The sequence below is a fragment of the Sturnus vulgaris genome, chromosome 4 (genome assembly GCF_052056855.1).
Source record: "Sturnus vulgaris isolate bStuVul1 chromosome 4, bStuVul1.hap1, whole genome shotgun sequence".
In the NCBI taxonomy this organism is placed as follows: Eukaryota; Metazoa; Chordata; class Aves; order Passeriformes; family Sturnidae; genus Sturnus; species Sturnus vulgaris.
Genome location: NC_142246.1, coordinates 70528749 through 70541770, shown reverse-complemented (window position 1 = coordinate 70541770; position 13022 = coordinate 70528749). Strand labels below are relative to the sequence as shown.

At 40.4% G+C, this 13022-nt stretch overlaps 1 protein-coding gene across 6 annotated transcripts in view; it reads right to left on the bottom strand.

Moving 5' to 3' along the window:
• QRFPR (pyroglutamylated RFamide peptide receptor) overlaps nucleotides 1-13022 on the bottom strand; it is a 66619-nt gene that overhangs the window by 31185 nt on the left and 22412 nt on the right. For 4 of the 6 annotated variants that reach the window (XM_088164211.1, XM_088164210.1, XM_088164208.1 and 1 more), the window contains 2 exons: nucleotides 7190-7292; nucleotides 4054-4268 (listed from right to left, as the gene is read on the bottom strand). In XM_088164211.1, the coding sequence (XP_088020337.1) occupies nucleotides 4054-4268; nucleotides 7190-7199 (225 nt within the window). In that variant the 5' untranslated portion in view covers nucleotides 7200-7292. Of the gene's footprint in view, nucleotides 1-1446; nucleotides 1580-4053; nucleotides 4269-7189; nucleotides 7293-13022 lie in introns of all 6 variants that reach the window. The other 2 variants (XM_088164212.1, XM_088164214.1) reach the window with 2 other exon arrangements.

The following is a 13022-nucleotide window of genomic DNA, read 5'->3' as shown; positions in this document are numbered from 1 at the left end:
CAGAGCTGTGACAAACTGGGGAACTGCTGACTCCTGCAGTGATGCTCACTTCCTTCCATAAGCTCATTGCTTTCAGGAAAGACTCCTTTTCCCTGAAAGATGCTTTTATTTTAACACTGGGCTCCATTAATTTTGAACTAGGTGCCACCCTCCCTACTGCTGAGTTGAAGAATCACTGCTTTTATTTCTACCAGAGATTTGTAGCTGCTGGCAGCCTCTTCATCAGATACTTCTTGAAATTTCAGTCACAGGAAGGGATAATCATTTCTGGTTTGTTAAAAGCATATATTTCCATGACAACCTAGCATTCTCTTTCTTAAAAAAAACCCCAAACAAACAAACAAACAAACAATAATAAGGGTATCCTGCTTTACATTTATAGCCACCTCTGTGTAGTTGAAGTTAATTGTAAATACAGCATTAGGAAATACTTTAAATTGCTGGAAATACGAATTTTTTTTGCAAATTTTCTTGTTACTGACCACTTCTACAAAAGTCAGTATTAAAACAACCCTCTGGCGGCAGCAGCTTTGGTAGTAACTTGGTGCTGTCACCCACAACTCAAACCAACCTATAAAAAGGAGTGATCCCTTCCCAACAGGCACACTAGGAGATTATCTTGGCATTCAGTAACTTCTTCATCTGCAAAGACAGGTCTTATTTTCTTCCAGGAAGGACTGAGAAGTTGAACATCAATAACCTGTGAAAATATTCTACTCTTTCTGTTCTTAGAAATGCATCAACACTTTTGCTGCACCCTGTTTGGTACAACTGAACACTTCCTTGGCTTAGGGACTCCCAGCAGCACCAGGGTCCAAACAGGAATGCTGCCTGGGGAGAACACTCCCTTTCCAACTCAGAGAACCTGCAATACCCACACTTCACCTTCTCTTGGACTTTTTTATTAAGCACCACAGGGGTGTTTAATAGACAAGATTTAGAGTCCATCCTATCTCATTAGTACGGCAGGGGCTCACCAATATTTTCAGTTCCAACTACAAGTTTCCACAAAACACAGTCGGACACTGCTTCCACACGTGCTGCAGATCATAACAATGGCCCTGCTTTCTCTCTTGACAGAATCATGAAGAGAAAATACTGGAGACAGTTCGAGATTGTCAGCTGGTCAGATACTGCTTTGCAATTAGTTTCAAGGTCGTGAATGGCATTTTCATCCTCAGGAATGACCCTTAAGTCGAGTCCAACCACTAAACCAGCACTGCCAAGGTCAGCACTAAACCATGTCCCTACATGCCACATCTACACATCTTTTAAACACCTCCAGGGACGGTGACTCCATCACTTCCCTGGACAGCCCGTGCCAGGGCTTGACAACCCTTTGGATGAAGAATTTTTTTCTAATATCCAACCTAAACCTCCCCTGCTGCAACTTGAAGCCATTTCCTCTTGTCCTGTGTCATTTGTTACCTGGGAGAATGGACTGACCTCCACCTGGCTGCAAGCTCCTTTTGGCAGTTCTGGAGAGCAATAGAGTCCCCTCAAGCCTCCTCTTCTCCAAGTTAAATACTCTCAGTTTCCTCAAATGCTCTTCAGAGCATTCACCAGCTCCATTGCTCTCCTTTGGATGCAGAGAAAAACACCAAAAGAAAAGGAAATGGGAAAGAAATAGTTACTCAGAGTCATTCATCTCTGTCACACAAAAATCAAAGTTTCCATTAAGTTAAAGGAGGGAAAATCACTTGTTTCTTAAATTGAAAGATGAGTTAAGAATTTAATTTTATTTAAAAGTTTTTTAAGAGGGAATGTTAGCTCTGCTCTTGGAGGCTATTATTCTTATAGCTTAGAATTACATTTTATTGATGGTTGTTCAATACAACCTAACTACTGCCTTGGTTCTAAATATTCAACTGCAGCTATTCATTTTACCATAAAGGAGACGTACAGCATTATCAAGATATACAAAAGAATTGCCATCTGGTAAAAATAATTAGATCCAACATCAAATGCAGCTTCAGAAAAGCTTACTGATTCTTAATTGCTTTCCTGCATTAATGGCTGCCTGCATTGTACAGCTCACACTCATTAGCCAGTGGCATTTCTGTCACCTCATGGGGTGCCACCATGTGAGCAGCACAGTGCCGGCTCCCCAAAGCTGTGGCAGCTCCAGCTGAGGTGTGGATCATCCCCTTCACAGCGATTATTATCCAAGGCAATTGGCTTTCAGTGCTCAGCCACCACGCTGGGGTGGGGACAGCTCCCAGGCAGTTCAGCAGCATCACCACCCTCTGCAGAGACCACAGGGGGCTGGAGGTGGGCTCCAGGCTATGAAAAAATGTCCCTGGAGAAAGACAAGGGCATAAGCTTCCTTTGTTCAGAATAAGGGCACAATTTGCCTTTGGAAAATGATGGTGTATCCATTTCATTGTATCCTCTCACAAAATCTAAGAGAAGAAAATCACCTACCCTCTAATTTCCCTTGGTCTCACTATACAAGGCCCAGAGAACTTAATCTGAAGTGCTGCAGCTATAAGGAGGCTCCCGTTCCCCAGACAGGGACAAGACAATTATCCCTCAGGTGACAGTAGTAGCAGAGAAATGACTGACATAAGCCCTAACAGTTCCAGCAGGAGATCCGATCCCCAGGCTTCAGAGAAAGATGAAAATCTGACAGATACCTGTGGGGCAAATTCATTTCCAGCTCATCTCAAAGGAGATGCTCAAAGCCGAGCATATACATGGAAGCAAAAATGTCAGGCAAAGACCAGAAAAAGACTCCTTTGTGCCACCTCAAAGATCTGTCCCATTAAAGTACATGCCTCATCTGCAGCTAAGTTCAGCCCCATTGTGCCAGAGCAAAGCAGCAAAGTGGATTCTTACCACTCACAGCTGAGGAGCAAAGTGCTCCTGGCCATGACAGGAGAGCCACCACAAGAATCTGTCTTAATACAGACCCACAGTGATTACAGGGAAAGCGGGAGAAGCAACTCCGATTACCTCGTGCAATCACAATTTTAAACTGCTGAACATTAGATCTGGATTCAAATGATGACTTCCAGTTTCAGTTTGCATCTGCATTTTTTAGTAATTTGTTGTTTCAAATTTTCTCAGAAACCATTGGAATTTGCAAGTAAAATGGGAGCATAGACACTGTATTGAAACCAGTGCTGCTCCCAAAACAAGAGGGCAACTTTGAATGTGCACATGTTAAAATAGCAGCCATGGAACTCAATACTTATTTACTGCATGATCAGGTGATACTTTGTTTAAAAAGTGTAGGTTAGGTGCCAATTCCTTTTGAAATATTTCTTAATTTAACCAGCACTACTTTATGACTGTTGCAGAGTTCTTCAGGGGTGTCACAAGCAAGTCCCTCAATTTCTGTTTGCCTTGTCACACTCACAAGTGCTGCCTTTTCCTGGACTGGCACAAGTGTGCTCTGTACACGAGATTGCTTACACCATTTCCTGGCAAGCTCTTCTTTACATTTCCATCCTTGCTCTTGCTTCTAAACAAGCTCAGGCTTTATGCACACTCACTCTCAGCCTTCAGCAGTTGCAATGTCACCCAGATTATCTCCTTTTCCTTTACTGGGAGGCTCAGGTAATTTGGTTACCTCAGGTTTGCCTTTAGCCATGAACACGTGCAGTGCATAATGCACCCACTCAGCTCCCTCAGTTTACATCCAGAGTACAAGGTCTCTACTTCTAAGAAAAAATCTCAACGATGTCTTACATTCCAAAAACTGGTTTATATAGTTTTAAGCTTTCCACACTTTAAAACAGACCTCCATCCATAGTCCAATTCCTGTAGATAACCCATGCATAGCCTGCTTGCATATAAACTAGGGATTCCACTGAATTCTCAGAGAAACTAACAGGAAAAAAAACTGTTCAAATTTACATTATATTTAAATTGAAAGTGCTTATTTCTGCTTTTTGCTAAGATGAATTTCCTCATATCATTAATTTTAAGAACATAAATGTTTCTTTCCTGCTGATAATTTTATTTTTCTTTATAGCAAGAAAACAAATACTCAGACATGAACGATTTCTGAAACTTGTCTGCCTTTAGAATCTACATAAAGAAACTCACCCTCCACTCTGTATAAAAGAACATCCTGTTGGTAAAAAAACCACGAGTTCCCAGGCTTTGAAAGCAGCATCTCTTTCCACAGGTCGATGGATAAGGACCATAACAACACATGATGCCCATGAGTTGCTTGGCTTCAACAAAGAGGACAGCTATGCTCATCACACCAGTCTCTGGCCAGAGTCCTCCAGAAAGGCTTGACTCCTGTTTCTGGGTAGCTGTGGAAATTAAGGGCTTGGGTGAAATTCTTCTCTTTTCAGCTGCTGGGCTAAATCAGTGTTTTCACTGGTGCTGGCTGGCAGAAATTATTTATTGGTACATTTGTCTTTGCACTGCTGGGCAGCAATTGCAAATCTAATTACTGCCAAAGTGGCTCTTGGGGCTTGTGCACAGGTGTCTTGCTAAATACTAAATCTAAATAAAAAACTCACTAGCAGGGACCTGTTCATAACAATTTGTGACATGCGTGCTCTCCAGGAGAAAAGACACAGCTTTCAGCCCCCTCTCCCCTCCAGCCCATTGCTATTTAATTCTTCAGGCAGTAGCACTTGCAAATCAGCAATGATCATCACACCATTTCCAGGTAACAGCTTTCAGAGTTGCCAAGCAAGTGTGCTCAAGTGGGGCTTTCCCTCTCTAGCACTGCTGACAACAAAAACCTAATTGATTTGTGAAGCTTTATCTCAACGGGACAGCTTTGTTCATTTTCCTCAAGCAGTGTTCTCAGTAACATCTATATAGTCCCACAGATGCAACTGTCAAGAATAATAAATAATTCCATTCAAAAAGCCGGAGAAGGAATTGAAAGTAAGCCAAAATGCTTCAAAAAGTAATTTTAAATATGTTTGCTACTCTACAAGGCACACCTTTTTTTTTCAGTAAATACATAAATACACTCAACAAAAATGGCCCTTTTAAACATAGTGTAGTGTTTTTCAGTAACATTATCATCATAAAAGCCTTGTAGTCTTGAAACAAACAAATAAAAAAAAGTGCTGGAGTTTTCAGAACTTGACTCCAAAATTGTGATGCAAAAAGTACAGCTGTGACCAATAAAAAAAATACTCTGAAGGTGTTAACACTGACTGTTCTTCATCCTGTGCTTCAAGATTTGATATTAAATCTGTGTGTAGGTTAGAGGGGTGTTGAATGATTAGCTCATTTATAAACAGCTGTGCTTCTCTAACTCTCCTAGCAATTTATATCACCTGATCAGCAAGTTATGCTCAGAGTTATTTAATTAGATTTTCAAGCTTTTGCTGTTTCAGGGGAATATGGGTGAGGAATACAGAAGAATAAAAACATGTAACAGTTTCTTTTGCTGACTTTAAAGAAGTTTTCCTTAAAGTTCAGCTTCTCCAGAGTCCTGAATGTCTTTTACTTATTTTAAAATCAGTCAGTGCTACTCCCCTTCTATCCACATTACTGATTGCTTTGCCAAGAGGAACAGGAATAACCCTCCAAAGATCCTCCTGTTGCTGTCTTCTCCAAGGTAATGAAAAGAAATTCCCATAAGAGGTTTAGCCACTTGTTCAGTCCAACAGGGAAGAAAAGTAAATTTCAAATTATTTGGCCAGTGATCACCCATCTTTCTCTGGTTTTTGACTGATTCAATCACATTAACCAAATTAATGGTTTACAAAAAAATCTGGAGGGGAGGGAACTTTTTCCGTACCATGTCATGACTTAGTTGTGATTCTCAAAACACTCAAAATGTTAAAAACCCCCAAAAGATCCATTCTAAAGAGAGAAATGGAGAAACAAGACACTTAATACACCCTGTAAATACCACTCGTGCTTAAGCAGTCTATTTTTAGGCATGGCTGCAATGGGTTTGGCTGCTTTTTAAATAATGAATCAACAAAACAATGAGGAATAAGAGTACAGATTAAAATATCAATTACAAGAGTTAGTGTGTTTCCTATGATGCTAAAAGCTGCAGAAATGCCTTATTTTAGCTCTTGCTGATGACTTATCACATAGGACATTCTAATATGGTTACAAAATTGCTACATTTATCCTAATTCCTTCAGTACTGTCAGTCACATTTGCACTGTTATTGAACCTTAGGTATTTCTATTTCATTACTGTGGCTAGAAAAATGTGTGTGGGCTAAAACTAGACTTCAACTATATAGCTCAACTATAGAGAGAAAACTGTTTTTCAACATACAAAGTCTTCTTACTAGTAATTCTTTCTTCCTCAGATTTGTGTGCATAAAAATGAGTTTCAACACAAAACAGAAAATCGTTGGAGAAGATAGAGTGATAAGCCTGAAAGTACAACTGACAGTAAAAACCCACTGAGAAGATCAAAATGTTTTCCAGAAAAAATGTGCCAAATCGGTCATTCCAACCAGGGCAAGAGGTAATGGTCATTTGGGTGTTCTGAATGTTTAAAATCCTAATATTTTTAAAAAGGTATAACCAAATATGCTCCAAATTTTCTGGGGAAACTTAAAAATCAGTTCAATGTCCAATCTCATAAAAATATATGATGAAAAATGACTGCTGACAAGCACAGGTACTTATTTGAAATCACTTGCTTGCCTCAGTTTGTCATCTTTGACTAGATTCTTCTTAACAGTTTCGTATTCATGATTTCAGAGCCTTTCACTTCTGATCTAAGAGTGTCTGGACAAACAGTTTTTCACAATACTGCACTTTGTCCAGCTTTGATAACATCAGATTGATAGACAAAGAAAGCAATTTTCTGTACAGTTTAGAACTTCAGAAGAAATTTCAACTGAATTTCATTCTGAAAATGAGTAAAAATTTTAAGTTAGGCTGCAGTGAGAGACACATTTTTCAAGTCAGCTAGCTTGCATCTCAAGCTAGAGTCTCACACTCTTCCTGAAACCATTTCCTTTGTAAAAGTAACATCTTTCTATGATAAAACAGATTTTAAATTAGTACAAAAAAGGAGATGTTAATCATTCTCTGTGAGGAACCATGAAAGAAAACATGAAGGCATTCTGCAGAGCACTGGGTCAGAAGGACATCCCATGTACTGCTTAGAGCCATGGCATTGCCAGGAGAGGGAACTTCTCACGAGCCTAAGCAAACACAGCTGGACAAGGTAACACAAAAGCATGAGAGTGAACAAGGAAGGTGTCCTCACACGTGGAGATTGAACTCACCTTCTGCCATGATTCATCAGGTATTTAAAGATTAAGGTTTTCCTTCAGGGCAATTGAGACTGGTTTTGGCAAGTCAAGAACTTGGAGCAATTTTACCACTGACCTGCAGAGGAAAGACATAATGCATCTTTTCATCTTCAGCTTATTCCTATCCCAGGGCACCTGACTGCCTCACCTACTCCAAACCATTTTTATTTAACTATAGAGGATTCCTGCTCCAAACTAATATAGCATTTAAAAACAAGTTAATGTGATGTATTGTACTCCACACTAGCAGTTACAGGACTGCTCCTTATCTTTGTGCCAGCTGCAGAGTCAAAGGCAGCCTGAATTTGCCATGTTCCTCAGACTGAGCTCTGAAGCCCACATTGCTGTGGCTCTGCTTTTAAAATCCTGTTTCTTGCTACTTTTATGAATTTAGACTGCAGTTATCAAAATATGAAAAATATTGTCTTTGCCACATAAAATAGATCAAAAGAATGGAACATTAGCAACTCATTCAAGTATTTCAGTGAATAGCTCATCCAACAATGATTTTTGTGCATTTTATAGCCACCTACCCATTTCATAATTAATTTTCCATATAAAATGTGATTGACAGTTCTTACAGAGACCCTAAAGAGGTCCGAGTCTTCACTGAAAAATTAGAAATACTGTTCAGTTTATATAACAAAAAAAACCAAAAGAAAACTCTTTTAATACTAAAAGCCTGAAGAACTAGACCCTTTATCCATTAAATGGAAAGAACAGCTTAACAGATTGATTTATTCCAGGAAATATTTGTGTTGAATTTATTTTACTGCCTGAAAGAACCTTTCAAAAAGTACCCCACAAAAGAGTAAATCCAGCTTGCCCAATAGGTAGGCAGCTATAGAGGAAATAGCCAGCATTTTTAGAAGGCATAAAAATTGAAAACCAGCAGTAGCCATTACACTTGATTTAAGCTTCAGTTCTCTGGGAGCCCACAGCCTTCATGCCTGAAGGAGACTTCCAAGCACACACCAGCACAGAGCAGGCAGGATGCAAACTCCACCACAGCCTGGCTAGATTTTATTTCCCAAATCAGCTTTTAATAACTCACTACCTTCATCTCATTTCAGTTTATGAAAAATGCCATTGGAGATGTGTGGTTGCTGACATCACAAGCAACTCAGCAATTGTAGACTCTTCATCTGTAAGGAGATCAAACTGCCAAATACAGGGAGGTGGAGAAAGCAGCACATTTTGGGGAGGGGGCCAAGGGTGTGAATAAATGACTATAGGAAATTTATTGTCTATCAAGAGCTGATAAATTGTTGTGCACACAGCATCACCCAGTCCTGCTCATGCTCCTGTTCACAGCTGCACAGGCAGTAAGATCCCCAGAATTCATGGTCCAACTGTGAGCTTGGGAAGGATTCCTTTTCTGTGTCCAGGGGCATGACCAGCTGTACATATTATTCCTGACATGTATTTCTGCACCCTGTTCTTAAAGGTTGCAGTCTTTCCAATCCTTGCTAACATTTCTGTATCTTTACCTTTAAAAAGTCTGAGGAAGCACCCTCTAATTTCCTTCAATTTATTGTTTTACCAAGAGCAGCCAGGCAGAACAAGCCATTCCCTTCCACACTGCAACAGTCTGTAATTAGGTGCCAACAATGGATCCTCTAAATCCTCTCTTCTTCAAGCTGAGGAACATCAATTTGACTCATCTTTGTCACAAGACACATTTGCACACTTCCACCAACTCTCTTTTCCTCTATCTACACAGTCCCCAACTGGTGCACAGCTTGATTGGATTTTGGTACAAATGCTCTAGGATTTATGATTATGGATTATGATAGGATTATTATTATCTAGGATTATGATTCAGGACCTGATCCCCTAGGACAAGCCCTAATTAAGCAGAACAATTTACTCGTCTCCCACTCAGGCTAAAAATCTGACACACATGCCTCAACAGCATTTTTGTTTTTACAGTATTCCCTGGAAATGGCCATCCAGTGTTTCTGTACAAACACTCCCCAGCCAGCTCTCCCTGTGCCATTGCTATTCCTAACACTGTGCTTGGAATTTGTACCTGTTGATGAATTTTTATTCTTTCCAAACTGCATCGCCTGTTTGAAAAGATCATTCCAAAAAAATCCTGTGCTTTTAATTCTCCCACATGCTTGTGGCATCTACTCCAAATAGTGTGCTCAAAGGATTTGAATAATTCCATCCCCAGTGCCTTGTCCTAATCATTAATAAAAGTCAAACATGTGATACCAAGGAACATAGAGATTCAACCCCTCCCATGCATAATCAGACAAGGAATTTGGAATGTGCATTATTACTCAACAGCAGTGAGATTTTAACTCCTCCAAAACTAAACCAATTAAATTGACATTTCTCTAAAATTTTCTAGTTTCAGCTTTTGTGCTCTTTCTTATTCTGTTTACTGAGCTGCTGCCATATTGTGTAAATCCCTATTTTAAAAAATGCATCACTGATACAATGCAGTTAGAGTAATAATTGTTGAAAGACAAACATTTATTTTGAGAAACTAGCTTCTCACTGACAATGAAAGCCATTATGTAAGAGTAAGAAAATCATCTCATGAAGATGCTTCTCATCTCCAAGAGAACTTAGTTTTTTATTTCACCTAAGAACAGTTGGTTGAGAATCTTTATATTCCTCTAAGCCTCTCTCAAGGTTATCTCACAGATGTTCAGAAATTAATTGAAAGTAACAGGAACAAAGTAGAGAAAGCTTTTGCTCCTCCAAGTGATTTTTAAGTGGCAGTTAACTCTCACAATCTCTGTGCACAGCCATAAGCAGGTGCAGGCATGGCTCAGAATAATTTAAACACTCTCAGCACTCACAGTGACTGAGTTGTATCCAACCTTGAGAATTCTGCAAAATAAGTGAAGGAATAGCAGGCTTCTCCCTGGAGCCTGTGACAGGGGAGAAGGTTTTCCTGGATGTTACAGCCTGGCTGCTCTCCTGTCAATGGCACAGGGGAAAAGGGCTGACATGGCTGTGTGAGCCCCACACCACCTGGGAAGGCCACCCGTGAAAGGTGGGTTCTCAGAGCACCACTTCCAATCTTTTACAGCACTGATATCACCAAGGCAATGATAAAAGCCCTTCAGAAAGGTCCAAATCAGCTCAAATACATCCACATTTTTTCTAACACCCCTCTGCTTCTGTGGTGAGGAGCAGCAGCTGTCTAAAGCACCATTTGGCAGCACTGTCCAGCAGTGGACAGGCAGCACAATTTCCCATCTGACTGGGAACAAGAAGTCAGCTGTAACACACACATCAACCAACCAGACAGAAGCCTGGTGCCAGCCCTTTGTGGCTGAACAGGGAATCACAGATCAGGCCAACGAGCTGGAGAGACATGCCAGACAGCCCTGGCCAAGTGAAGCACAGCCCCAGCTGTTGGCTCTGCAAGAAGAGAGCCCACTGCACAAACTTTTCAGGAGGAAAACCAAAGCAAGGCTGTATGATTAAGCCACTTTATTGGGAGAGGAAAAGGTGGGGTGCACGGGAAAAAAATCACATTTCTACCACAGATGCCAAACGTACCTTAATCTCTAAGGTTAAGGAGAGAAAACATCTGACAGGAAAGTACCAAAACTCTGATCTCACTGCAAGATGTCTGAGACACTGTGAAACCCAAATAAAGATGAGTCAGATTTAGAGTCTCAAGTCTGCTAGATGCCCTGAGAACTGTACCCTGATGCAGGCTATACACTGTGTTAAACAAAGCTCTCAACACCCTCCATCAAAGCAAAATTTGCTAAGGCTACCAAAGGTACCAGTGAAGAGGTTTGTAATGGTCAGCTCAAAACATAGGAGCTAACATTAAACATAACACCAATTCTTATTTTCCTCAAAGGGGAAAGATGGTCATTTAAAGTCAGAGAGAGACAGATAGATGTATGCAAATGTATGGACACTGGGAAAAAATTGGAGGTCAGAGACCTCTTATTTGCCTAGATCCCACTCAGACTTGCAGAGCAGTGTAGTGCCAGACATGTGAGACACAAGGACAAGGAGAAAGGTCGTTGAAAGTGCCCAGAACAGCTGGAGGAAGTGGCTGTGAAGCACAGATTTTGGGCTGACTGGGGCATGGTGTAATCAGCAAGGAAACCACCTGACTGTAAACGTTTTTCTACTACCTGTATATCCAGAAAAACCCAGTAAAGATGAAAAGAAGGAATTAAAACCTCCAGCTCGTACAGCTGGCTTTCCTTCCTTTTCTCTCATAGAATGCAGACTACCAACTTCCTCAGTTTAAAAGACTTTTTGCCCCTAAAATTGAAGTGCATACAGCTGAAGAAAAACAACTAAATTCAACCAGCGTGCCTTGGATTTTTTTTCCTCTAAATATGATTTGGCTGTTGGTTTGTACAATTGAGTCAGTCAATGAATATTATAGAGGCTGACTCACTGGGATCAGTCAGTCCCAGGCAGTTTCTGTTTGAAGGGAACATTTGGTAAAATCTCACCTTTAATTTGGTGCCTTTTCCCAAACTAAATCTATTCTTACAAATAGTGCTGATATTCAAATGCCTTTACTTGATATCAAGATAAGAATCTCCAACTATTCATAAGCTTCATAAGCTTATGAATCTTCAACTAGTCATAAGTTTCAAATATACATTTTCAAACCATAAAAATACACAAATAGGTTACCTCTGATCTGCTATTTTGGTTACTAAATACCTGTTATTCATTTAACAAAGCTACACAACAAAATAGATTTGTTTCTCTGCTATCCACGAATCAAATCCCTAAACCCTATGTCATGATCAGAAACAAGACTGTACAACTCCAGGGTAAGCCAATGTAAAAGACTTTGAGTCAATAGAGAAGCCAAAGTTTTTGATGGTTCACAAGTCAGGAGCTCCCAGAAGCCTAAGCTCAGCTTTACAACAGCTTTTTCTATTTTCCAGGCTACATTACATGGAAGGGATGTGTACAGCTCCTTTGGGCACACAGAGCACAGAGCACTGATCACTTACAGTTTCATTCAACCATCTCTCATTTGCATATCCCGCACTTATTAATCATACAGATTTTGGTTTTCCTCCAGCTGGAGGCACAGCAGAATTGGCAAGTCACCAACAAACTGGCAGTTGCTTTCCTGGGGCTGTGACCAGAGCTGCAGAGCCTCTCTTAATTAGGAAAACTGGCAAAACCCAAGCACATGCTGGTCAGCTGAAAGCAGCAGCCAGCCTGACCCCACTCCCAGCCATGTGGCACCACTAAACACATTCCTCCTGTTGTCTCAACACCTTCCCAACACCCAGGATTCCTTTGTACTGCTCTGAGTCTCCAACATTTTGAAAGAAACTAAAGCAAAGCTGAGTGCAAATCTTTGCTCCTCAGTTTCAAACACCCTACAGTGTCTTCTTTGGATCAGTTGACCCACTTCTCATTAGAATGAAGTTTTGAAGTGACATGCCACACCAAAAATGCTGTTTGATTCCCAAACAACTTGACCCAAGCACCTTCACTTTAGATGCTCTGGTTTAATGACAAAAGACTTTTTCCACCAAGAGACCATAAAAGAGAAGCTAAAGAATGAAAACACTTGATTTTTTAATCTTCCTTCTGGACTTTCACACAAACTTACAAAACAACAAAGTGCAGAATTTGGCTGATGTTTTATCTGAGGAAATAGCTCCCAGGCCAATGTCACAGCTCTACTAACTATAACAGGTTCATAAAGAGTTCTTGGAAACCAAGAGCAATATTACAGTCTATGGCAGGGTAGAAAGGTCTCTGAGCTTCCTTCAGCCTGGTAACCAGAATGAGATTCAGTGCAGTAATAATGCAGCCAAACAGATGAATCTGCACT